The 26991-nt window shown below is 47.8% G+C and overlaps 2 protein-coding genes across 13 annotated transcripts in view; both read left to right on the top strand.

The window, feature by feature from the left end:
- The window catches only part of Scmh1 (Scm polycomb group protein homolog 1), a 161561-nt gene extending 143023 nt beyond the window's left edge, over positions 1 to 18538 (top strand). For all 12 annotated transcript variants that reach the window (XM_052717966.1, XM_052717964.1, XM_052717965.1 and 9 more), the window contains 4 exons: positions 4649 to 4846; positions 14643 to 14708; positions 16428 to 16570; positions 17472 to 18538. In XM_052717966.1, coding sequence (XP_052573926.1) covers positions 4649 to 4846; positions 14643 to 14708; positions 16428 to 16570; positions 17472 to 17597 — 533 coding nt within the window. In that variant the 3' untranslated portion in view covers positions 17598 to 18538. The remainder of the gene's footprint in view (positions 1 to 4648; positions 4847 to 14642; positions 14709 to 16427; positions 16571 to 17471) is intronic.
- Positions 18539 to 21313: 2775 nt separating this feature from the next.
- Positions 21314 to 26942, top strand: Slfnl1 (schlafen like 1). The gene is made up of 5 exons (XM_052717174.1): positions 21314 to 21347; positions 21569 to 22035; positions 23447 to 23965; positions 24157 to 24300; positions 24917 to 26942. The coding sequence occupies exons 1-5, from the start codon at positions 21314 to 21316 to the stop codon at positions 25037 to 25039; spliced, it is 1287 nt and encodes a 428-aa protein (XP_052573134.1). The 3' UTR covers positions 25040 to 26942.
- Positions 26943 to 26991: the final 49 nt, after the last annotated feature.

Here is a 26991-nt window from a genome sequence, read left to right as displayed (position 1 = left end):
TGTGCCGTTTTGAGTTTCCTGGCTATCACCTGCTCTTGTTCCAGGACTCATGCCATTGTTCCAGGACTCAAACTTGAGTTCTGTCTCTAGCATGATCATTCATCCATCTCCACTGCCCTTTGTCCTGGGCGTCAGCTTGCTCATCTGTTAAGATAGAGATGGAAAGTCTCTAACCATATGGGGTGAATGTAAATTAACTTCTCTGTTGTGATGCTGGAGAAGGCGATTGTGCCATTGTGCTGCTGCTCTGTGAATGTCAGGGGCAGAGGTGAGGCCCTTGTCCTGGGCTCACACCCTCAATAAGATGCGGCTCCTCTGTGGCTCTTATTGCAAAGCTGCCCTACAAGCATTCCTAGGGGAGGGTAGCAAGCGAGGGAGTGAGGAAACGGGATAGGGTGGGGAAGGAGTCTGGAGAAAAGCCACAGGTAACAAATACCCCAGGGCAGTCTGGGAAGACAGGAAGGACTCAGAGTTGTTCTTTTGGAGTGCACAGAGTAGAACATAGGAAGAATTTGTAAAAAGACAGATTCTAGCTTTAAAAGGAGGGCATTTTATCCATCAGACCTCTCAATAAAATGGTTGCCAAAAATCCCCTAAGAGAACAACCTTTCATTAGGGTCTTTATCAAGCAGAGGTCAGATAACCACTAAGCATAGAGAATATTATGCTTTCAAGGTTCCAAGCTTAGAGCCACGCTTTCCTTGCAGGGGGAACTAAGAAAACATGGAGCTAGAGCTGTAAGTGTTCTCACTCCAGCACAGAACATAGACACAAGTGTAGGCCTTGTACATGCTGATGGCATATCATTTTCGGGATTATATCCCATATCCTCTGCTGCTCTTTCTTCTAGAAGAGCTATCAAATTTCATGTAGCACTTAGGCTGCTGACAATGCAAATGGTACAAGAGATTGTCTCAGTCCTCATGAGACTTCTAGTCTTTAAATTTTTTAATTTATCCTTAAATTTTTACATATAATATATTTTTATCATATTCTTTCCCAACTTCTTCCAGATCCTCCCCACATCCCTACCCCCCCCAACTTCATACACCCATTCTCTCAAATAAATAAATAAATAAACAAACAAACAAATAAAGACAGGAAAAAAAACTAGTAAGACAAAAAGCACACACAAATGGGAGTCCGGGTCCACTTTGTGGTTTTGCGTTAGCCAACTACTCCTGGGCACGGGGCAGTGACACTCCATTGGAGAAAACTGATTTTTCCCTTTCCCAGAAAATATCAGTTGCAAATAGCTTCTTGTTTAGGGGTGAAACTCCCACTTCTCTGTGCTGGGATTTGAGACATCTGAGCTTAATGGGAAGGACAACAAAATACAGGTAGATTAAAAAGTAATAAAAGTTGTAAATATTACAAACAAAAGGAACAGTATTAACATAGCCTCTCAGAAGATTGTTCCTAGCAATTTGATGTTTAAGCTGGTTTGCAGAACAGTGTGCTTCAGTTAACACATCAGCCACCCAAAACTCTGATGGTCCTATGAGAAAATCTATGTGAGACTTTACAGTTGTTATTTCTGTGAGCTACAGGATTTTGAAAATGGAATCACTTTGTCACAAACAGAAGACTAGATGGCAGCTAGAAGGAAAGACATAAAAAAAACTTCATTATTATTAGCAAACATTATTTTTGCACAAAAGTAAGATTGTATGACTTACCAATGTTCAGAGTTTAAAGCAAGAGATCTTTTCACTGACGCTGGAATGAGACCCAGAGCTTCCCTATAAAGGACCCTGGGGCTCTATGGAGCAGTTGGAAAGGGTTGGAGTCTTGTCCAGGCCTTGCCCTACCAAAGGCAGCCAGGACCCCATTTAACAGCCTTACAAGCACTAGTGCCTCAGAGTGCAGCCATGATGCCTCATTTTCCTAGTATACCTCCTTAGTACAAGATCTAATGGCCATACCTAGTTGCAGACATCACCAGTCCAGGCTTTCAGATCCCTCAACTCAGAATCTAGGCCTAAGTGGCATCCTTAGTAGTGTGGAAAGGAAGAGACTCACTGGTCTGTAGCACTCTGGAGGTCCCCAGCACTGTTCCTACACTGCTGTTGGCATTTTCCTGACATTCATTAGCTCCTAGAAGCAGGCAGCATGCTCCTCAGCCGTGGCACATGGCTGGAAACATGAGCTGACTCTGCTGTACGACAGAGAGCTCAAGGTTGCTGCTGTAACTCTGAATGAAAACAAAACAACAGTTCCTCAGATTCATCTTCTCATTTGGTATTCTCCCTGTCTTTACACAAGGGAGCAGGTCCTCTGAGAAGGCAGACTTCTTGCCTTGTAAAAGGAAGGAGCCAGATGTAGAACCAGGTCTCCTAGTTTGGGGGTTGACTTTCTGCTCATGACATGCTTGCCACTATCATACCATCTCCCCTGGAAAGCAGGAATTGGAAACCTCAACTGCAGAAGGAATGTGGATATGTGATTTAGGAATCTCTGAACCCTCAAAGACTTCTCTTTTCAAAGAACTTCTAGGAAAATGCTTCCACAACTAACCTCCTGGAGAAGATGAATAGTTACCTAAAGAGAGATGTGACTTTGGGTCCATGCTTGCTAAACTAATTTAAGTAACAGAAATAGTCCTAAAATCCTAAGACATCTTACCACTGAGGGTCTCTTTTAGCCAGATAATGAATTTATATTTAATCATATAATTTCAAAGATAAACACTAAGGATAAGATCTTCTGATACTGAAGTCCCTTACACATGTATAGTCAATGCTGTGGCCAAGGCTAAGGAACTGATTTGGTTAAGGCAGAACCATCTATCTTGGTTAGGGTTTCTATTGCTGTGACAAAACACCATGACCAAAAAGCAAGTTGGGGAGGAAAGGGTTATTCGGCTTACACTTCCACATTGTAGTCCATCACTGGAGGAAGCCTGGACAGGAACTCAGACAGGGCAGGATCACAGAGGCAGGAACTGATGCAGAGGCCATGGAAAGGGGCTGCATACTGGCTTGTTCCACATGGCTTGCTCAGCCTGCTTTCTTATAGAACCCAGGACCACCAGACCAGGGATGGCCCCACCCACATTGGGCTGGACCCTCCCCCATTGATCAAATACCCAATACCAAAGCACACACAGTCCTGGTACTATCTATTCTACTCTCTACTTTTAGCCCCATCCTTTCTCCCTGGAAAGCTCTTCCTCTTCCCCAGCCAAGACATGGCCATTCTTCTCGTCTCATCTAGACAAGGTGTCACTCCCCAAGAAAGAGGGCATAGCTGGGATTAGGTGTCCCTTCCTGCAGTTTCATACTATCAAGAAAATGCCTTACAGCTGGATTTTATGAAGTCATTTTCTCAACTGAAGTTCTCTCCTTTCCAATTACTCTAGCTTGTGTCAAGTTGACAGAGACTAGCCAGCATGCCATCCTAAGACGGTCTCAACTTTAGGTTCCATGATGTGGTGATGTAGTAGAACCATGGTGTGGGTTCTACTACCTGATATTGGCCATAGAGGTGTAGAACTGGCATCAGATTCCCTTCCCAAAGGCTTTCAGATGTTCACAAATGAAGGCCTTTGGAAGGCTTTCCTGTAGTATGGATGAACTTTTTTTTTTTTTTTTTTTTTTTTGGTTTTTCAAGACAGGGTTTCTCTGTGTAGTTTTGGTACCTGTCCTGGATCTCTCTCTCTGTAGACCAGGCTGGCCTCAAACTCACAGAAATCTACCTGGTTGTGCCTGAGTGCTGGGATTAAAGGCATGCGCCACCAACACCCAGCGGATGAACTTCTAGGTTTCCCACAGTGTAGTGAGAAGCACTCTGCTGAGTGACAGAGTCAAGTTCTAACCTTGATCCTGGTCCCTGTGCCTGAGCTCCCCCAGCTTCCTTGGAATGCTTCTGTAGAACAAGGTCAATACAGATGACTGAGGCACTGAAGGAGTAGGCTCTCTGCAGACAGGCCTTTAACCAGGTGTCATGGAGTAGTTCTGAGATGTCCTGCTGATAGATCAGTATCTGCTTCTAAAGAATCCTCATGTGAGGCCTGGGGAGACAGCTCAGTAATTTAGAGCACTTGCTCTGAAATTGTGAGGATTTGAGTTTGAATCTTTGGTACTCACATAAAAGCTGAGCATGGCTGTATGTGCCTATTGCTCCAACATTGTGAGGGCAAGTATGGGCAGATCTTGGGATCTCACTAGCCATTCATACTAGCCAAAACAGTGACTTTTGGATTCAGTGACAGACCCTGTCTCAGGGAATTAGTAGGAACTGAGAGAGGAAGACACCTAGTATCTATCCTCTGCCCTCCGCATGTGTGTGCATAGGCACATACAGAACGCTCCTCTGAGCATGTGCATCCCTTCCCACTGCCCCGACCCTCTTTCTAGCATCTTATGACTGATGAATTGTCTTCCACCTAAAGTAGCTCTAGTTTTTTTTTTAAGTTGTCCTTATACGGAAAAGCCTACTACTATCCCAGGCCAAGAGGAACAGTCTAGAGAAACCAGAGTCTAGAGAGGAATCCAAGTCTTGAGCCAGGAGCCATGACTGATACACAGACATCCTGAATCCCTGCAGGGCTTTATGTCTTGCTGCCTCTTGTCCCACTCAGGCAGGTACCTGGAGCCAGCAGCACTCTACCAGTCCTTCCTTTAATCCTGGTTTTATTATTTTCCAGGTGAAACTTCTGTCCTGGGGAATAGCCTGGCCCGGTCCTTGGAGACACACTCAGACCTGATGGACTCTGCCTTGAAGCCTGCCGACCTTGTCAGCCCCTCCCCAAACCTTCGAACTCCTGGCTGTCGGCCCTTGCTTCCCTCCTGTGGCCTCCCATTGAGCCCTGCCTCCTCAGCCATGCTCAGGCTCTGCTCCAGGGGTAAGCTGATCAGGGTTCTGTGGCCCTCAATACTCCTTACCCTCCTCCTTCCCTTGTCCCCGTTGCATGGTGTTGGGACTGGTGCTGTGCTCAGTGTTGTGCCTTGCCCAACCATCTGGCATGTAGTTGGTGTTCTGGGCTTGGTTTGAAACAGCAAACAAACAAACAAAAAACATAAATTGGGAGCCAAAGACCTAGAACTAAAAGGGACAGGCAAGGATTTGTTCTTCCAGCCTTTAGCCATTTATTTGAATACCATTTTGTATTTTGTATGAGGCGAATATAAATTACCTTTTAAAAATGTCGTATACAGAAGACAAACTTTTTAAAGATACTTATAAAACAATAAAGATACACAATTGATAGTATAAAATTGCAGGAAGGGACACCTAATTATAACATGAATTTCTAAATGGTCTTATAACAAAAAAATAAAATAAAAACAGTGCTAGATATTAGGGTAAATGCTAAAAGAGCAGAGAGACAAAGGAACAAGCCACTGCCACCTCTCACCTCCCAATTCCTGGAATCCTCTATTTGAATGTCTCTGAGTTCTCAGCCCTTTGAAAGGGGTCATCTCAGCCATAAGGGCTTCCTGAGTCAAAAAGCCTCTAGTTCCTGTCTCCTCACGCCTTATAAACCTCTCTCTGCCCAGCCATCACTTCATGGGATTAAAAGTGTGTGTGCTTCCCAAGCAAAGGCATGAGATCTCAAGTGCTGGGATTAAAGACATGTGATTCCCAAATACTGGGATTAAAGGTGCGTGCCACCACTGCCTGGCTGTTTCTCTCCTAGACTGAGTCAGTCTCATATAGTCTAGGGTGGCTTTGAACTCACAGAGATCCAAATGGCTCTCTGCCTCCTGAGTGCTAGGATTAAATATGTGTACCACCACCACCTGGTCTCTATGTTTAATCTAGTGGCTTGTTCTGTCCTCTGATCTTCAAACAAATTTTATTAGGGTACACAGTATATCACCACACCTAATTCCACCTATCCCTTGTTCAAGGTCCTCTTCCTTGGAGAGCGACACCTTGTCTAGATGAGATGAGATGAATGACCATGTCTTGGGTGGGGAAGAGGAATAGCTTTCCAGGAAGAAGGGATGGGGCTAAAGGTAGAGCGTAAGATGGATAGTACCAGGACTGTGTGTACTTTGGTATTCCTGAAACATAATGTCATGTTGTGGCTTCTCAGAGAAAGCCTAGAAAGATCAGGGCTTATATTATTGAACATTTCTAAACTAAGGAGTTTGGAGTTGATCATTCTGGCAGAGTTAAGCCACAAGTGGCATCCAATCAGAAGCAAGGCACAAACAGAACTCTGAGTACCATTGAGTGCTGGATTGAAAGACCAGTTAGGAGGTTTGTGGGGCGTTTACCCAACCACCCCCACAGTTCCCCAGAGTTTTCTTGAGTGCGAGCAGCAGGAAATATTAGATAGAAGGATTTATTGCGGAGAATATCGCGGAGATAAACAGATAGAAAATAAAGGATAGCCCCGAGAGGGCCTGGAACCTATTCCAACGGGCCCCGACTGTCTCTGCTCCAGGGTTTTTATAGAGACGCCAAGGGGTGGAGCAAAAGACCTCCTCCCCCAGCACAGCCAAGTGCAGACCATCCCAGACACCTGCACTCAGGCCCGTGGTCCTAATCATCCTCTATGCGGACATGCTGGGTAAAGCCACGAGGAACCCGAGAACAGGCTCCCACAGGTCCCCCTTTCTTAATATATAAAAAAATATTAATGGCTTACAGCAATCTCCATAGCTGTTACACCTCCCAATATGGGAGTAGAGGATGATAAAGATGGCATTTCTCTTTTGAATTAGGTCCAAGGTGACTACAGCAGTCTTAGCTGCCTCAAGCCCTTTCTAAGCCAAAAAACTCTTAAGGCGACTACAAACTTAAAGAATCCCTTAGCTTCATCATTACCATTAACAAGTTAACATAAATATTGCTATACATAGCCACAATTCTCTCAATATTACAACTTAAAGCAAACTCTTAACAGAACCATTTGAATTAGCATACATGGTGCTATATATAGTTAACAATTTTCTCCGTCTTACAACTTTAATTCAATCATTTGAATTTTCTTGCTAACAGAACACAGGAAAAACTTCGATGTATTCCCATCAAACTTAAATATTTCCTTAACTCCACAAAACCAGGGTGCATTAATATCAATAGGGTAAACATAATTTCTGAAAACATAATTCAACCTCATAACTCCTCCTTTTCTTTATAATTTTTTAAACAAAATCTCAAACATAGTTAGAAGACCCAAACTTTTCCATTTAAACAGTTCCATCTGTAACACAAAACCAGTTCTGTACGTTAATTCCATTTTTACATAAACAGTTCCAATTTTAATCCAATTCCAGAAAATAGTTCCCAGGTCATTACTATAAGTAAACTCAAAATTGTCCCATTGCAATGAAATCTCTATTGTTCATTTCATTTCTTAAGTCCCAACATTCAAATGATAAATTTTGGTACTAGCCTTCCAAATATGAAGAAATCCATAACCAAAATCTTTCTGTAGTTTTATCTCATTTTAAGTTCAAAAAGTTCAAAAAAGTAAATTCTGGTACCAGGCTTTCCCTTCCAAATATGAAGAGACATTTTACAACCAAAACTTTTTGCAGATAACAATTTTTGTTCAAACAAGCGTCTCTGAACTTATTCTTAAGCCAGAGACCTTTTTAGGTACAGTAGTATTCTAAACCGCACCGTTTTTGATATTAGCTCAGGTTTTTCTGTGTTGCGTTGATTTTCCACAGATTTCAGCTGTGGATGCCTTCTTGCGCTGGTTCTGGCGTCTGCCATTCTTAGCTTCTTAGCAGTTTCTGGAACTTTTGAAAAGATTCAGACTGCCTGCTTTGCAGTCTACTGTGACACTACCTTCTGTGTCTCAGGTTCTTTCAACCATATACATTAAGAATAGACTCACTTATCATTTACCCTTTACAAACTCACATAACATTTTTTGCCTTGCAAAGCATTTAGACTCACATTCAACATTTACATTTTACAAACTCATAACATTGACATCTACTTATTTATACTCCTTAAGGAAACTATAGAACTACTTTAGCAAATATATTTCTTATTACTTCTTATATACTTATCTTATTTCTTATTTAAACTTACATTTACAACTAGCGTCTTACAAGCTTATTACTACATGTCTTAAGACTACTTAGATATTTCTTGCAAACTTATATTCTTAAAGGAACTCTATAGATCAATTTTACAAACTTATATAGGGCTACCATTAGCATATATTTAACTTAGCAAATACCTAAAGATTTCTTAACACAGATCTAACGAGAATTTTTATAAACTCACATATCTTATTTTCATCTTTTTCCATTTCTTACTCTTAATTATTATCACTATCTCTATTAGAAAGATTCTCTTAACTAGACAGGAAGTATGTACATCATTTCTAAAGTTTAGAATTTATAGTCAGCTTTGCTATAAAGCACTGGGATTTAGTGAGTGTTGTTATAGAATTGTGATAGTTGTTGCTAGGGGACTGTAACATCTTCGGGACGAAGCCACACTCCAAAGTTGCCAGTTCTCTCAGCCGTTCCGGACCGGCAGAGATGCACTGTCAGCGGCAGACGGTTTTTAACTAGAGGCTGTTCCTTCACCCAAATTCATAATAGCTCCCTTAAGTACTTCAATTCAGACAAACGTTTCTATTACAGCAATACTTTTGGTTTGCTCTACCGAAAAACTTCACTTCATGCTGAGGGTGAAATTACCGTATTTAGCTGCTGTAAAACTCTTCGCCAAATACTGCACAGCTATTAGGTGATATAAAGTATTTTTCTAAAGGAGCTAGTAAAGCCACAAGTGGCAAAACTCCGAACTCTGTTTCCTCACTGTTTGCATTAACCAGTGACAAAACCTCAGAAACACTGATCAAGCCACTTTCCTTCTGGTTTCTTTATAGAAACGTCATTGGAGCTGACCTTTCTTAGTTCCACGCTCCTTACCAGAAGCTCCGGTAAACACCGAGCTTCATTCTCCTCTTGTGAAAGAGCACAAACACATCCTCAATTCCATATTAACACAGGATCGGGACCCTTCCATAATCCCAAGCAGGGATCTTTCCATTTCTCATTACCCTCAGCTAAAGGACCAGGAAGATTGGAGTGAGCTCTAATATGGCCCACAAAGCATGGCAGCTTTCTTTTGTGGAATAGCATCTTGAATTTATTGAAACATTTTGACTTGGTTGTTGTTAGTTCCAATATTTTCACCAAAACTGTTACTATTCAAAGGAGTCAAGAACATAGATGTTCTTTCATGAAACATATCCTTCATTAGCTTACTCTGAGAAAAAGCATTTTCAGGATTTAGCATTTTCATTTTATTAGCTTTAACTCCTGATGTTATTATTAGCAGCTGTAATATTTAGCATTGATTTCTTATAAGGAACTTTCAGGTGAAGCAACTTTTGTAAGACAGCTAGATTTTCTGAAGTTTGTTTCCCATCTATAAAGCAGTCATTTCTTTTTGAATGCCTGTTTCTTATCTCCTTATTAGATTTACAAAGGAGTCACTCATTGCAGGCTGTTCATTCAAGGCAAAGAACTTCTTAAATTTCAACATGTTTCTTTATATCTAAGACAACGTTCAGTGTATAAACTGCTTTCCCTTGTTTTAAGGATTTTAAAGTGGCTTGTTTGCTCTTAAGTTAGCTTTTTGTCTTCCAACTACCATAAAAATTTTGCACAGCTATTCGGGTAAATAAGGCATTTTACCAATGGAGCCCCAAACCGTGAAGCACCTAGTTCCATATCCTTTCAATTTTTCCAATGGAACTGACACTTAAACTCTTAGATGATTTTCCTCCTTATTCTTTTAATGGCTGTATTTTAAGTTTACCATGAACGTATTTTCGAGCTGACAAGTGTTTCAGGGCAGTGTCGCCATATTTAGCGGAAAAACTACCTTTCCCAGAATGCATTTCCCTTATATCAGTCCATAATATTATCAGTCCCTTAAATCAGTCCTTTATATCATTTCCCCTCAGTCATTTCCCCATAGTTCTTTTCGGGTCTGAGAGTCAACTGGTTTTTACCAGACTTGCTTACAAATTTTTGCCCGGGAGGTTTGAACAAAGTTTTTTGCTTTTGCAACGAGAGATTTGGACAAGCATTTTACATTTTCAATTATGGGACATTGGGAGATTCCTATTCTCTCCTCAACTGGCTTTAACAGGTGTCTCTCCTTCATTTGACACTGGCCCCCAAATCAGAACCGCACCTGCCTCATTAGCGCGCACTGAGGCTGGCATTTCTGATAGCAACTTTCCTTGGGGCTTGTGCTTGTCTTAGCCAGTCAGTGAAAAACATTCACAACAGCTTTTCCATAGCTCCTTCAGAGATTTTCTCCCACTGATCTGTCTCATTTTGCTTGTTCCTTCTTTCCCCAGATGCAGAGCTTCAGGTATCTGTCTGCGGCTCTGTTCCTCTGCTAGCTGCCTTTGGAAGTAGGGGCTTTTTTCTTCCCCCGAATCTGCCTCAAATTCTAGCAGCTTTTCACAGGTCATGTATTTTCTGGGGAGGAATATGTCCCTTCTGTTTCTTCGGAGTCTTTTTCCCAGACAGTTCCCAGTGTGGTCTCAGTTTATCCCCTCTACCCCAGAAACAGTTTCCGACACTACAGTGGCGGCTTTCCCTGCTCCTGAAGGTAGGGGCTTTTTGTCCGTTTCTGTTTTTGGGGTCTGTGTGGTTTGCATACAGACTGAAAATCTAACAAGGGAGGTTTTTTGCCATTTCTAAACTCCCATTAGGACAGGTGTTTTGCCTCATCAGGCCTTCACCTGGCCCAGTCCCCCAGTGGGTTGCATTTGCTTGTCTGGGTGCTCAAGGACAGAGCTTATGCCAGAGGCAATCACCCCTTAGGGCTACACTCCCCCTCATCTCACGGAGTCAGTTGAAACAAAGCTTTTCTCAAAGAGGTGCTTTCTCTGACAGAAAAGCAAGCTTTACTCCTGGATAGTTCTGTTCTGCCCTGGCTGGGCTCTTTCCCCAGACAGCGTTCTGACTTAGCAGCACAACTGCTTCAGACACAGTTCAGCTTTACTGTTTTCCCAGAAAGGTCCTTACTCTGATAGGAAAGCTTTTTCTCAGATTTCTTTTTGCAGCTGTGGACCTATCAACTTGTAGGAAAGCAGGCAACTGTGCTGTTCCCATTGGCTTTAGCTCTGGTCGTTCATTAGCAGTTTTCCCCTGGGTCCTGCACCTTCCTGCCTCAGCTCTGTGCTCCAGGAAGTTTGCAACTGCAAGAACCCTAGTATCCCCGAAATGCACCCCAACTCAGAGACGCTGGCCAGTCGCCTCTGGGTTTTTGGTCAGAAGCGAGGATACAATGCTTCAGGGGATCTTTGCATTAGGACGATTAGGAGCACCTTTTCTTTCTGAAATGCTCACTCAAACAAAACCCTTGATGCCTCAGCTCGGCTATAACTGAAAAGCTTGGCATTTTTGCTTTTCCCAGTAAAGTTTCCTGCCCTTTTGGGCTCTCTGTAGCTCTTTACCCACACTCTCCCAAGCGTTTCCCTCAGGGTACTCTGACCCACTGTCTTTTACCAGCTTGAAGAGACAGAGCTTAGAAGAGAGGTTTTTAGGAACTTGTCCCTGCCTCCTGCATTGCAGGGAGGATTTTTAAAGCTTGAAAGAGAACTTAGGTTTTGCAGTCTTAAGAGGTTTGTTGTTTTCCCTTAGAGCTAATCACAGGTGGTCCCCATACTAATATCTTCAGGTGATTCTAATTTTTGTCCTTCTGAGAAAGTTAAAGGCTTTAGTTTTTAAGTTTAAGAGAGCTTTTAGTTTAAGATTAAGGCTTTTTGGAGAGATTTTCCCCCAAATTTTCCAAGAAAAGCTTTTAGTTTAAGAGAAAGATTTTTTTCCCCCAAGAGAAAGACCAACTTTTCCCAAAACTCCCCAACTTTAAACTTTGGCTTTTTACACCCCCATTTTTGCCTCAGGGAGAAATCACTTTCTCCTGCCGCTTGGACTTAGCATTTCAGCTGTCCCCAGGTCAAAAGCTTCCATAGGAAACTTTTTCTTCCCCATAAGCTCAAAGAGCTTTTTTACTACCCAAAAAGCCCAAAGAAAGATTTTTTTCCCAGTTTGCATTTATAGCCCCCAAAGTTAGAAAATTGAAGAGTTTTTCTGTCTAGCTGCCTTACTTTTTTCCTACACAATCTTACACTTCTAAGTTTTTCCTACACTATTTTACTACCCTGTGTTTTATACTTATTTTTCACAGATAGAAACTGAGAAAGGGATAGAAGATAGAAAATTTTTTTTTTTTTTTTTTTTTGGTTTTTCGAGACAGGGTTTCTCTGTGTAGCTTTGCGCCTTTCCTGGGACTCACTTGGTAGCCCAGGCTGGCCTCGAACTCACAGAGATCCGCCTGGCTCTGCCTCCCGAGTGCTGGGATTAAAGGCGTGCGCCACCACCGCCCGGCAGAAGATAGAAAATTTTGACAGAAGAGAATTTCGCTGCAGCATCGGACATCCTTCCAGTCCACTTTCCTTTTCTCTCGAGGATAAAACCCCTGCCTCTCAATAATATATATATAAAAAATATATATTTTCCATAACACCAGCATGCCTTATCCACTGGCAGGGCTGACTCAGCACTTTCGCCAAAAACTCTGTAATAAAACTATTATTTCCCTTTATCTTTAGTCCCTATTACTTTGTCTTTAGTCCCTGTTCATTTGTCTTTAGTCCCCTTTTTTTTGTCCCCCTTTTTTTTTCTTTAGTCCCTTTTTTTTCTTTTTTCTTTAGTCCCTGTTCATGGCGCCATTCTGTGGGGCGTTTACCCAACCACCCCCACAGTTCCCCAGAGTTTTCTTGAGTGTGAGCAGCAGGAAATATTAGATAGAAGGATTTATTGCGGAGAATATCGCGAAGATAAACAGATAGAAAATAAAGGATAGCCTCGAGAGGGCCTGGAACCTATTCCAACGGGCCCTGACTGTCTCTGCTCCAGGGTTTTTATAGAGACGCCAAGGGGTGGAGCAAAAGACCTCCTCCCCCAGCACAGCCAAGTGCAGACCATCTCAGACACCTGCACTTAGGCCCGTAGTCTGATCATCCTCTATGCGGACATGCTGGGTAAAGCCACGAGGAACCCGAGAACAGGCTCCCACAGAGGTTAAAAGAATGAGCCAGACCAGCAGTGAGAAAGGCCTGAAAATTAGAGCAATGTAGATGTGAAATGACTCACTAGGTAAATTTAGAAAGATTTGAAGATTGCAAGGAAGGAGGAAGTGGAGACTGTCTCCCAGGTGTGCCATTCATTAAGAAAGATCTAGAAATGGAGGAGAGGGGGTGCCATGAGTCATCTTAGAGATACACAAGAGACAGCAGTTATTGCAAGTCAGATTCATGGGAAAAGTACAGAGCTGAAGTATAGTATTTAGTAGTCATCAGTATATTGAAACTTTAAAGTGATTGAGTTCCCAGAAATAAAGGTAGGATGAAAAGAACAGCTTTCCAAAGATGGATTCCTGGTAGGCCAAGTTCGAAAGATGGAAGCAGGAACAGGTGTTTACACAGGAGCAAATGCCTTCAGTGTGAGGAGGAAGGGAAGTTGATCGGATGCTGGCTGGACAATCCAAGAGTATTCAAGTAGCACCAGGACCAAGGTATACCTGCAGGATTCAATAATTGGTAGGTAGAATCTGGTGATCTTATCAAGAGACCTGGGGAAAGCAGATTGCCATGAGTTGAGGAAATATCAAGGGAGAATTTGCTCAGGAATCCATCTTTGGAAAGCTGCTTTTTTCATCCTGCAGACTAGACCAGTCACATGAAGATGAGAGACAGTGGATCAAGGAAGAATGTTTACAGGAAACCTCGGGGCCAGCTCTGGATGGAGACTAGTTGGCAAGAGCTCTGGTTTTCTTTTGTTCCTCAAAGTCTCCTGTATGAGGTGAGACAGTTGGGGCATCAAGGCTTTCTGGTGAGCTAGTAAGACAAGAGCCAGGAGAGAGCACAGCACCGGACAGTAGGATTTCGTGTAAAGAACTCCGTAGAGCTGGAGGAAGAGCAGTGAGGATCATCGACTGCTAAGCATTCCAACATACTAGCTCTGGGGAGAAGTCTCAAGAGAGCTGGAGAGACGAGCAGTTGGTGCCAGAGAAGAGCGTGCTTACAGTTCTGAGGCAGTTGGTTTCAAATGCTGATCAGCACAGACAGTGGCCTTAGCAGTGGTGTCTGGAAGAGAGGAGAGCTGGGAGTCCCCGGCACTGTGATGGGTGAATGGACAGCAGCAGGAACTGGGGTGGAGCCAAAAGTCTTCAATTTAATAAGGGATTTATTGACAAATGATAGTGGGCAGAGAGAGCAGGTGGTTGGGTATAGCTTTAGCCTCCGAAACATGAGTTTCCTAGAAGGATGGTCTAGAAACGCCAACCGGAAGCCAGGAGGAGACTATCCTCAAACTCTAGCTTGGCCTTCCCCAGCCCAGGGTATGTGAAGTGTAGAAAATACAAAGATTCCAATAACAAGAAGTGAAAGATGACTGTGAGGAGAGCTTCCATAAAGACTGAGACAGAGAAAGAAGGCTGTGTTCTACCCCAGCCCTGGAAAGAGGCTAAATTCAGTAGGAAGCTGTCCAGTGGAAGTGGAGCTGAGATGTGGCTCCCTCGATTTCCTCGCCTTGAGAATTGAGTGAGTTGTCTCACTCAGGTCTCCCATATGCAAAGTCTTCCTCACAAAGGATAGAGATGCTCATCTCAACCTGGTCTTTCCACAGGAGTGCTGAAGGGGACAAAGGAAAGAAGAGACATGGAGTCGTTTTGGAAACCAAGTCACTCCCCAGGTATGTGGGGAGTTACTGTGATTCCCATCTCGGCCAAGGCATGGTCTGGTTCTGGTAAGGATGCATTGGCATGGGCTGCCTCTCCTACTGGCTCTGTGGTCTCAGCTCTCCTCTTTAAACACATCGTGAGTCTCGGGGCCAGGTCACACACAAAATTCTTTTGTTCAGGAAGAACCTCTAAGGCTAGAGGATTTGATCTGAGGAGCTTTAGATTGCTTGTTCAAAAGATTAACAATGTGAGTCTATGCCCTTTTTATGTCTTACACTTTTTTCCTGAGGTGTCCTAGCTCTGCCACCAGGTAGTCCTGTGACAGGGTGTGTTCAGGTGCCGAAGATACAGACATGTGCAAATCGAGGCCCTGCCTTCAACAGACATCCAGACATTGTCTGGTGAGGGAAACAGAGAAATACACAAGTGATGGTGTGATCATTAAGTCACTTCAGAAACACACTCAGGCATCACTGTGGCAGACCAGTTACTCTGTCATGTGTCAGGAACAGAGCAAGGAACATGGTACTACTTACATTCTACATAGGGGAGCAGCTAATGCACTGACGAGTGCGCCCAAGTATTATAATGGTGTGGTATGTGCCCAGGGTAAACTGACCGAGAGTAACAAGATCAGAGAAGGCTGATCATTGAGAAAGATGCAGATGTGAGGAGTCAGATTAGAAAAGGACATTCCAGACAAGTCAGAAAGCAAGAGCTTGGCTTGTTCCAGAGTAGGGAAGTGCGGGCAGGAGAGCAGTGTGGTGTGGTGTGGTGTGAGGCTGTGCAGGGTGACAGACCCTCCCCACTCCACTCCGTCAGCACTGCAGGAATTCATATTCCACTTCTGGACAGTGGAGGCCATGGCAGTGAGTCCGAAGCACCTGACAGGGTTCTATTACTGCTTTGCAAAGGTTCTTCAGCTACTTTATAGAGCACAGATCACTGGGGTCCTGGGATGGAGCAACCAACTGTCTACAGAACAGGTTGTAACCAATACAAGAAATGATGTGAGAGGCCGTTTACTTCAGCATTGAAACAGAAGGGATCTGGTCCTTGGAGTCAAGACCTCCTTGCCTAAGCTGGAGTTTGCCTGAAGAAATGGAGATATTGAAGGAAGAGAAGGGAAGGCAGGCCGAGGGAATACATGTGCAAGGCATCCACAATGGTGGATGACCAAAATAATTAGATCCCAAATCACACAGGGAAAGTAAAAGAGCTGTGTGTTTCAACCACGATTGAGATAAAAAGCTGTAAACAGGGCCCTAAATTAATACTGAGATTCCTGACAGCCAAGGCAAAAGCAGTTTTTGCCCTAGTACATGAGACCATAGGGAGGCCACTTATTCTCCAAGCCTTAGGAGAGGACCCAGAGTATGCTTTATCAGTTTTATCTCTAATCCCCAAAGAATTGGCTCTAGTTTCACTCAAATACCATTATTTATGTGGGTCCCCAAAGCAAAAGTGGATACCCACTCCTTCCTGCCTCAGCACCAAACCCAGGTAGCCTCCTTACATTGGTGATACCTGCCTCAGGTTCAATGTGATTCACTGACCCCATGTAAAATTCTCTTATGGAAAGTCTTCATTCCCTGGGAACCTCCAGTCATCTCCTACACTTGAATATTGCTGTGAGGGTCACCTCTGAGGCCGTGGAGTGTGCCAGGAGGCTAGTGAGAATGGACCAGTGTCATTTCATACATTATGGTAGGTGCCCTTCTGTCCTTCAGGGTCAGATCGGTATCTGGAGAGCCGAGATGCCCCTCGCCTGAGTGGCCGGGACCCTTCTTCATGGACAGTGGAGGATGTGATGCAGTTTGTCCGGGAAGCAGATCCTCAGCTCGGACCCCATGCTGACCTCTTCCGAAAACATGTAGGTACTTCTGCCTGACCTCCTGTGTGTATGGCAACCTCTCGATCTTAGAGGGTGTGGCTGTCTGTTCGATGTCCATCGAAACAACATAAATGATGCCGTCTCAAGAAGACCTCACTGGGTACTATGTTTACCTCACTCTCTTAGCATAGGCTCTCATTGAGCCAGATTCCCCCTGGGTTTGTGGTTTGGGGCTCAGTTCTAGGTTACAGGGATCTATATATCTCTTTTCCCAAGGATGCTTTACCCTATCTGCTTTGGTGGGAGATTCAAGGCTTTCAGCCCAAGTTCAAGAATCCTTTGCAAGTAGCCCTGCCTCCCTCTTACTAGTCCCCCTCCTCGGCTGACCTGTCCGTGAGCTCCATGTTCCCTTCACAAGACCATTTGGTTTCATGGCTAGGCACTGCTCTGGCCCTCCTGCTCTGATCGCACCCCAGCTTTGGGGCTCAAACCCTTTTCCTACCTGTGCTGCTTGGTGCCATCCTTCCATGGTTACAAAGTCTGCCCCTCTCACTGACCACAGAAATCTTTCAGGTAGGTGGGTTTGCAAGGGCTCCAGAGCAGGCCGAAAGGTCACCACTGCCCCAAGAGGCCTATTGTGGGCTCAGAGCACAGTCCATCTTGAGGGTAGGTGTCCATACAGCCTGCACAGGTGCACTCACTGCAAGGCTTCGCAGAGGCTTGGGACAGGAAAGCGGCATAGAAGAGCAAGGTGGGAGGGGCATGTCCCATAGTGCCTGCCTGGAGAGAAGTGCTCAGAGTGCCAGGGAGAAGAGCTTCCAGATCCCAGCAGCCTGACTGACTGCACTGTGTGCCTCGCACTGCTCTGGGTAGTCTTTGATTGGCACCTGAGGCAGTCAGGCCAACCAGGCATCTGATGGTGGCTCCTCCCCATCCCCAGGAGATCGATGGCAAGGCCCTGCTCCTGCTGCGCAGTGACATGATGATGAAGTATATGGGCCTGAAGCTGGGGCCCGCCCTCAAGCTCTCCTTTCACATTGACCGGCTGAAGCAGGGAAAATTCTGAACAGGAGGCATTCTTCTTTCCGGAAGCCACCAGCCACCTCCCAGGCACCTCCATAGGGCTCTGGGTGACCTCAGGACTCCAGGAGGCTGGAGGACCACCACTGCTGCCCCTCCTGCCATCTGTGTCCTTCCGTGAAGGACCAAGGAGGGAAGAATGTGGGCCCAGGGCTGGTGCTGCTCTTCCCCTTAGCCTGCTGGGGCTCCCAGGCCCTTCTATTTATTTCTCAAGGCTAGCCAAGCCTCTCACCAGAAGTTTAGACTGAGCACCTTGCAAAGAGATGGAGGAAGAGGCCAACTCCAGGGCCTTGAAAGGCCCTGGCACCCAGGCCCCTAACCACCTCCTGGGCTTGGTATAGTGCCCATAGCCCCCAGCTCATGCCTTGTCACCAGATCCCCAAACTCAACTTGTGGTGCAGACCTTTTTTACAAAGATCCTTTCTTGTTGCTAATTTATTGCTTCTGGCACTTGGACTTAATGCTTTTCTTGCACCAGACATTTTTGGGAAGAAGGAGACCACCCTCTGTGGTCCAGAGAGGGCCTCTCCAGAGAAGTGTGGCCCTGTTTCAGAGGATGCTGCCCTAGGGCTCTTTCTCTCTGGGATGGACAGAGGAATATAGCTCACTGGACATGGAAAGGTTAGGGTCCCTCCCTCTTCCCACACCAGGCCCTTTGTAGCCCCATTCTCTATCTCTGATGGAGTTTTCCCCCCACCCCTGCCCCATCACAGCTCCCTGCCCTGGTCAGAATTGCTGCAAAAGATGGGGCCTAATGCCTTTAGGCCACGGGGGCCCCCATGGTGGGAGGGAGGACCTCCAGGCTGGGGGGTTTGCCCTCTGCTAGCTCCTGTGCTTCCTCCTCAGCAAGTCAGCAACACTGCTGCCCCCACTGCCATCTGAACTGTTTTATGTCCGTTTGTTTCTAAATAAAACCAATACAAAGGCTCCTCGGGTCTTTTTAACCAGTTGACATCCAAATTACTCAGCAAGAAGGTTGTTCCTTCACTTCGTCTTGGTTTTCCCACATGTAAAACAAGGAGCCTTAGCCAGATTATCCCTATCTTCTAGTCCCAGTCCAAAAGACTCGGCCGTTGTCCGAGTGCCCACAGCACCCACACCTTGCAGGCCCCAGCCTCTGCCCAGGTTGCTTCCCTTTGTCCGTTAGATGTTAGTTGTCAGCACTGTAGCTCCATCGAGCCAGAAGCATCTCAAGGGCTGGCAACTCCCAGAAGCCTCCTTGTGAGGCAAGAAGAGGCAGTACAGGCCTGCATGGTACTCACTGCACTGACCAAGGCCTGGCACCCAAGCCCAGGGCCACATAGCCTGTTGGCTTACAGTGGGAACTGGTTTACAGAAGGCGGAAAAGGCTGTCTGGAGCCACAGTGTAGGACAGGACAAGCTGAGACAACAGCCAGGGAGCACACTGAGCTTCAATGTTGCTGGTGACTGACTTAGAGCTATGGGACATCTGGGCCAGGCGTGGCTGCGGGGGTGAGCCATTTAGCACCTGCCCGGTCTTTGCAGAGCCTCGTTCAGCCACCCTGTGCGGCTGGCCTCTTCCCCGTCTGTACAACATTGTCTTATGTCCTCAAGTTCCCTGCCCAAGCTTCCGCCTCCAATCCTACATGCAACAAAAGTTCAGGCATGCCTTCAAAATGGCTGCCCACAGGAAGGCAAACAGCTGCTTCATTGAAGGTCTCCGCCTTGTTCCCAGTAATCAGGGCTACTAGGAGTGGGGAAATGTGTAGTGAAATTTACCTGGGAGCCTACAAGATGACTCAGTTGGTAAAGGTGTTCCTGTGCAAGCCTGGAGACCTGTGTTTGGTCCCCAAAACTCACAGGAAGGAGAAAACCAGCTCCAGAGTTGTCCTCTGACCTCCACATGTGTGCCAGGATACATGTGCTCTCTCCTCCCACATCACACATATAGTAATAAATCAGTTTTTTAATACTAATAAAAGGTACTTGGGGCTGGAGAGATGGCTCTAACAGTTAAGAGCACTGGCTGCTCTTCCAGAGGATCCAGGTTCAATTCCCAGCACCCATATAGGAACTCACAACTGTCTGTAACTCCAGTTCCATGGGATCTGACATTTTCATACAGACATAAACGCAAGCCAAACACCAATGCACATAAAATAAAAATAATTTTGCCAGGTAGTGATGGCGCATGCCACTTGGGAGGCAGAAGCAGGAGGATCTCTTAAGTTTGAGGCCAGCCTGGTCTATAGAGCAAGTTCCAGGACAGCCAGGGCTATACTGAGAAACCCTGTCTTGAAAAACAACAACAAAAGAATATCTTTACCTTATCTAAGCTAAGCCCTGCCCCCAAGGAACTGGCCTCAGTGGTAGAGGTTCCATGTTACCCAAGCCTACCTGATTTTCAGGCCTGTCTGTGTTTGGTACAGAAAAGGGTCTTGTATCAAGGGAACCCTGGACTCCATCCTGTACATTTTGGTTCATCCTGGGAGCAGGTAGGTCCTGTCAGCGCTCAGTGGAGCTTGGGGTTGGGGACCAAGGAGGTGGAGACTTTAGACATCAAAGCCAAAACATTGGCAACTAGTGGCTTGTGTGAGTGCTGGGGTCTGGAGAGGTGATGTAGAGGGAAGAAGCGGCTTTGGGCCCTCAATTCTAGAAGCTGCTCCAAGGGTCACCATGGCCAAGCTGTGGCAGCTGAGCAGCTGTGTCTGCTTACACTGTCTAGCCAAGACTATGGTTGTTGAGGACCATCCTTGCTTGACATCCCCCAACCCTGCTTGCTACCTGTGGCTGAACTAACCAGAAGGCATTGTTGGCCTTCATGAGATCACAGAGGCCAGTGAGCAGGCCCCACCCACTTCTAGACCTAGACCCTGGTCTCTGCCTCCATGCCAAGTCCTAAGTCTCCTGGGCCAGGGAGCTGTGGGAGCTCAGGGCTAGCACCTCCCATGGCCCCGCAGGAGCCAGCAGGACATGAAGATCATAGGCCTCCTCTTTCCTCCTCTTCCTGCTTGCCCTGAATGCCCCCACTGCAGCTGGGGTGGTTCTCAGACTCTGACCACCTCAAGAATCCAATCTGGAAAGATGCGGGCTGGTGGTACCTGCCACCCAAGTTGGAGGCTGGGGGTGTGGGGGTGAGTAGAGGGTCTGTGGCACAGCTTGTAAATGAGCTCCCAAGCCTAGGGTGACATGCAAGCTCAGTTCTAGTTCCTGTGGCACCTCAAGTTGGGTTGTTGGTTTTTTTTTTGGGGGGGGGGGAATGGGTTTCAAGACAGGATCTCTCTGTGTAGTCTGGCAGCCCTGGAACTTGCTTTGTAGACCAGGCTGGCCTCGAACTCACAGAGATCCGCCTGCCTTTGCCTCCCAAGCTGGGATTAAATGTGTGTGCTATCACCGCCTGGCTTCAAGTTTTATGTATATATGCAAAGGCCTTTTGTATGGGGAGGGACTGTGGCCGTTGTCAGTGTGTCAAAACCCCAAGAACCTGCCAACCCAATCCTAAATAGTTCCAATGACCCATACTAGCCTCTTGGCAGATTTTAGAATCAAGTAGTAGAGACAGTTTTGGGGCCACTGACCAGCCCTGAGAGTTTAGAACTATGGCCTCTTCTCTGAGGCCCACTATAACCATCTTTAGGGCTTGGAGACTTTAAGAACCTTCTAGATGTGAAGAAACCCAGCAACAGCTAGGAGGTCCTGGACGTAGACTGAGGAATCAAGATAGAGAAGGTACCTGCGGGTATGGAGGACTCAAAGATCCCTCCTAACCCTTCAGGCAAATCCCTTATCTACCCACAAGCCCAGAGGCAGGACTCGGGCCCATCTGGTTCTTTCCTAGGCACCAAGGGGGGTCACTGGCCCTCTGCCCTCCTTTCTTTCTGACCCTGCCTAGCCTCTGCCAGTCCAGAAGCTTCCAGAAGCCTCAGTACCTGTGAGTCCATTGGGAAGCCCTGGCCAGTCTGAAAGCCAGGCCCAGGAAGAGCATTCAGCAGTGAGGACTACCAAAATCCCTCCTCAGGAAGACGGCCATCACCCTCAGGAGGAGGTCAGCACAGACACAGATGTGGGAGCCCCCTGTGGAGTCGCAGGGCCAGCAGCTCCTGCCAGAGCTGCCTCTAAAAGAGTCCTCGCCCAAGGACTCTGGCCTCAAGGCAGTTCCCAGCACACGTACTCTTTATGTGGGCCACCTGAATCCCCAGTTCTCTGTGCCCGTGCTTGCCTGCCTGCTACGAGACACCCTAGAGCGGCTGGAGCTGCCAGTGTCCCGTGAGAACATTGAGGTAGTGAGGCGGCCACGAAACACTTACGCACGGGTACAGGTGGCTGCCCCCAAGGCTGCCCTGGCCTCCCTCCCCTGGCGCCTGCAGATGGCCTTGGAGGAGCAGCTAATCCTCAAAGAGCTCACAGCCCGCGGCAAGGAGCTGGTGCTGGGTGAGGGACTGGAGTCCCTAAACCGCAGAGAGGTAAGTGAGCTGAGTTGGGAACAGCAGGAGGAACCGCACACCCTGGGGATGTGACTCAAATGACTGCCCCTCTTCTCAGAGGGAGACTAATTTTTGCATTCCAGTCAGGTTTGGGAGGTCCGGGACATACCAAGTCCTGGGTTTCTCCTTGGCCCACCTCACTGTTCCCTTGACAAACACCAGTACCTACATTGTACCAGAAGCAAGGCTGAGGCAGGCAACCTATGCCCTGTCCTGGTCAAACCCTCCAGGAGCAGAACCAACTCTGCCAGTCCCAAAGTTGGGGTGGCTGTGGGAGAACAGGCAAGCCCTCACTACCCACTGGGGACAAATTTACAGGGGACCGGAAATCCAGGCTTGGGACTTAGGGAGCGCAGAAGGCACTCCAAGATGTTCAGGTAGTGAGGTAGGACAGGCTGTTTGGTATCTCCGGAGCTGAGGCTGGAGGCCACAGGGGCAGCTGAGGAAGAAGCTGGGCTGGAGGGTAGGTCCAGATCACTACAGCTGTGATGATCTACAGCAAAGCAGGGTCCGGGCCAGTTTTGTTGGGGTGAAAACTTACACTACCAATGTCCTTGGTCTTCTGTCCAGAGGGCAGACCCATGGGGCCTGACCTGTGGATCTACAGCTCTGATACTTGATGCATGTGCGCCTGCTTTTGTGTGTCTATTAGTTTCAGTTCTGTTAGTTTCTGAGTTCATCTTCTTTGGGGAGCTGCTGGGCTGCTAGGTCCTGTCCATCTCCACACACCAGCCCAGCTGAGTGTCCAGCCCTGTAGAAGTGAAGGCTGCTGGGAATTGGGAGTGGCCACTGGGTTGGCATTTAGAGCTACTGAGAGGATGGGAAGAGGAAGCTGATGGGATGTCAACACGCTAAGGAAGTTACCATGCAGAAACAAAATGCCCAAAACACTAGAGACAAAGCAGGAGCCACAGAGGGACTCAAGAAGGGCAGAAGAAAGCTAAGATTCAAGGGACTTTTCATTGGCCAGGAAGTAGCTGGCAGTTATACCAGGGACAACAAAGAGCAGGGTCCCTCAGTTTAGGGACCTGCAGCTCGGCCCAGAGAACTGCAGGATACAAAGATGCCTCCTGGGAACATCTGGGCCTGGGACCTCTTACACACCCCAAGTCGGGAAAGACTGGCCCACAGGTATACTGGCTCCCAGCTCCAAAGGGGCGATCTCTACCCACCCAAGCATCCTACAACAGGTGCCAAGGAAGAGCCCAACTCAAGAGCTGGCTTGGGCCCTTGAGCCAGCACTGGCTTTTGCACACGTGCAGAATTGTGCCCTCACTCTGGGAGACCACCACTGGCAGCAGTGTGGTGGGGGTCTGGCTGGCAGTCTCTTAGGTTAGGACCTCTGCCTTCTGCCTTTGCCTATATACCCACTCTTGACCCCCCACCCCAGCAGGAGGACAGCGGCTCAAGCCCCAGCCCCAGCCCTGGACCCAGTCCAGGCTTCAGGCGCCCACAGCTGTGCCAACTGCCAGACCCTTCCCCTAACTGGTGCTGGGCTGGGCGACGGCAGATCCCTCAGAACCGACCCAGTGGTGTGCGCTCTGACAGTGCCATTGTGGACCAGGAGATCTTGGGCCAGGAGCAGCTATTCCAGGGTGCCTTCCTTGGCAGCGAGACACGGAATGTGGAGTTTAAGCGAGGCAGCGGTGAGTACCTGAGCCTGGCTTTCAAGCACCACGTACGGCGCTACGTGTGTGCCTTTCTCAACAGTGAGGGTGGCAGCCTGCTGGTAGGTGTGGAGGACAGTGGCCTGGTACAGGGCATCCACTGCAGCCACCGTGATGAGGACCGTACACGCCAGCTGGTAGACTCCATCCTGCAGGGCTTCAAACCCCAGGTCTTCCCTGACGCCTACTCTCTCACCTTCATCCCCGTCATAAGCACTTGCACGGCCAACACGCCTCTCAAGGTGAGCTCCCGGTATATGTCGTCACTCAGGACAGTGGGACTTTGCTGACATTGCTGAGCAGCACAGGGGTGGGTAGCACAAGCAGGAGCCCACCACGCTGCTTCTGGGAGCTAAAGTGTGGGGCTACTCAATGGAACTGGGGCTGCCACCATCAAGTGCGGCACCTCTGAGCTGCTGTTGCCCCTGCTAAGGTACTCCGTCTGACCGTGCACACCCCCAAGGCCCAGGGTGAGCCACAGCTGTATGAGACAGACCAGGGGGAGGTATTTCTACGGCGTGATGGAAGCATCCAGGGCCCACTGTCTGTTGGCGCCATCCAGGACTGGTGCAGGCAGGTGAGGCAGCTCCCGCCAAGGTGGGCTAAGGCCAAGCTGACTCAGACCCCTACAGCCATGTACCCACAAGCACTGGGCACGCCTGGGGAAGGGAGGGCTTGGATGAAAGGAACTCTGCCTCCTCCCAAATTCCCAGCAGTCATTTTAAAACCTGTGTCCCATTCCACAGCACACAGCCCCACCCACCCTGCCTCGGCATCAGTCATTATGTTGTTGAAGGGCCAGGGGATCAGGGAGACTGGACTACTGAGGTGCTAAGGAAACTACAAGTGCTGTGCACTGTACCGGGGTAGAGCCTGGTGAGGGGCAGGGGAGGGCTGCACTGAGTCCCAAGATGAAGTCTTTCTATGAGGGAACCACCCGATGGTAGAAAAGCAGAGGACAAGGAAGGGAGCGGACACTGGAGTCGTGGTCAGGTGGTGATCAATGGCCTGTGCCAGCCCTTGGGAGGCTGCAGAGGGGGCTCCATCCCAGTGGGCGGTATACGGGCAACTTCAAGACCCTTGGTCAGAGGCGGCAGCATAGCCAGGACCCCAGGCTATGGCCCACCCCAGGAAGGAGGAAGGCACCCCTGGGACAATGGCAGCCTGATTATCTACTGCCACACTGTCCTCAGAAGTGGACAACGGAGCTGGGCAAGCTGGAGGAGAAGGTGAAGACCCTGACGATGGAAAAGGAGCAGCTGAGGCAGCAGCTGAGGCAGCGCCGGTCCCTGTCCTGCAGCTGCTGTGTCCTGTGAGGATGAGGAAGATGTAGGCTAAGGCCTGGAATAAAACACACATGAGCTGCCTTCCCTCTCCCTCAGCGCTGCACATGCAGGAGCCATGTGGCTTCACCTCAGAGCAGGCTGACAGTCAGCTCCTGGCACACCCCCAAGCAACCCTGCTTTCAGAAAACTTGGCTAGTCACTCCAGAACTCAGCTAAGAGACTGTAACTCTAATCCCAACTAAATGCACCTTTTGCCTAAGCCAATTCTAGTGGGCTGGGAATATCAACTTGGAAAGGCCGTTTGCAGCTAGCAAGACCTATGTGGTAACTAGTTACAGGGCTTGGGCCACCCTGCAGCTCTCCCCCTAACTTGTCATTGTGCCTTATACACTGCATGCACAGCAATGCTTAGTTACTTCTACATTGGTCAGCCAGCCAGAGGCGGCTACGTCACAAGTCTCATGCCCACAAAGATACCACCGCACTGCAGCCACTCAGCACCCACTGCGGCTCTGCCCTAAGACTCAGCACTTGGGGCAACAGTGCCTACCTCTGCCTCAGCCCTGTCACCTGCGAGATGGTGACAGTGGGCAAGGGGCATTTGGTCACACTCATGTAGTATCTGGTATCTGCTGGCCATGGCAGACCAGCCATTCACAGGAGTCTAGCCAGTTATTGCCTCTCCACTAACTGGCACTAAGGCTAGAGCTGGATCCTGCCCCACCTGCCCTGTCCACACCCATTTCACCACAAGAACCTGCTAGCTGCTCCTGCTGCCCCTTACAGCAGCCATGCATGCTACAGCAACCATCCCACTCCACATCTACACTGGGTGCTCCCCTGCCTAGAACCCTCTTCTCTCCGAGCTGCAGGACTTAGCTCCCCCTCCAGGCTTGCCTGGGACTTGTGGCACCCCTCCTTCAACATTCCCCACTCCTGCCACTGCCGAGGTGCTGGGAACTCTGACAGGAGCAACTGTCCAGTACAGCTTCCTTTGTTCCCTCTCCATGGCCATGTCATAGTTTCTCCACCAGTGCACATGCTGCAGGTCCGGGATATGGTACTTCCCCAATGAGACAATCAAGGATACTCTTCAATTTGGGCTCTAGGCTAGCAGATAACCATGGTGTACTGACAGATAGCCCTTGTCCCCTAGGTCTGCACACTAAGCACACAGAAGAAGCCTGCCAGGTTCCCTCCTGCTAAGAAGCCTCTGAGCACTGGTCGTCATTGGATGCAGTGGGCTCCCTTCCAGCACCATCCATGGCAAACTCTGGGCTATGTGGGGATTCCTTTTGCTGACAGGTCATACAGGTAGCTGGCATGTGGCAGCTGGTGAATAATGAGGCCATCTTCATCAGGAAAGAAACACTAGGGATGGCTCTTCCAAACCACCCCATACCCAGCCAGGCCTCACTGTTGTGGCAGCAGCTTGGGGAATAATGAGACCACTGGGTGGGAAGGGAGGTTAGAAGTAGAATCAGCCACAGCCAGACAGGATCTATACAGAAGTGACCATGTGAGCTCACTGAGAAATGAGGGAAAGACAGGAATCTGAGGTGGGAGCTGGGCTAACTGGTGGGACACATATTCCTCCCCAAGGCTCCATGTCTCAACTTGTAGCAAGTGAAGGATGTTACCACCTATACACTGCCAGGCCTGCAGCCTGAGTGAATGCTAATGTCACCATCACCCCACAACTGACTTTGGAAAGTTCCCTGTCCCTGTGACCTTGAACTTCTGAGCCTCAATTCTAGAAGTCAAGAATGAGTGCAGAGTGGGAGAGAAAGCAGACCAGCTGGTTAAGACAGCCCATGGTCAGCTGTCTGGCGCCATGTGTGAAGTGCCCTGTCTGCAGGGGGCAAAGGACCCTGTCCAGGCATCCCATGGTTGTTCTTTTCCCCTGCCAAGTAGCACACAGCGTAATTGGCTTTCATGGCAAACTGAAGTCTTGCTGAGAAATCCTGGTTGCTACTAAGGCT

This window comes from Peromyscus californicus, unplaced genomic scaffold (assembly GCF_007827085.1).
Source record: "Peromyscus californicus insignis strain IS unplaced genomic scaffold, ASM782708v3 Scaffold_5__1_contigs__length_169319896, whole genome shotgun sequence".
Lineage (NCBI taxonomy): Eukaryota > Metazoa > Chordata > Mammalia > Rodentia > Cricetidae > Peromyscus > Peromyscus californicus.
Note: the sequence above shows the minus strand (reverse complement) of the source record. Positions and strands in the feature narration are given on the sequence as shown.

Excerpts from the sequence above, each read along its gene's own strand:
- Slfnl1 (XM_052717174.1), top strand. The coding sequence starts at position 21,314 with ATGGAGGACTCAAAGATCCCTCCTAACCCTTCAG. Across the intron at positions 22,036-23,446 it reads AGTCCCTAAACCGCAGAGAG|CAGGAGGACAGCGGCTCAAG; the intron begins GTAAGTGAGCTG and ends CCCCCACCCCAG. Across the intron at positions 24,301-24,916 it reads TCCAGGACTGGTGCAGGCAG|AAGTGGACAACGGAGCTGGG; the intron begins GTGAGGCAGCTC and ends CACTGTCCTCAG.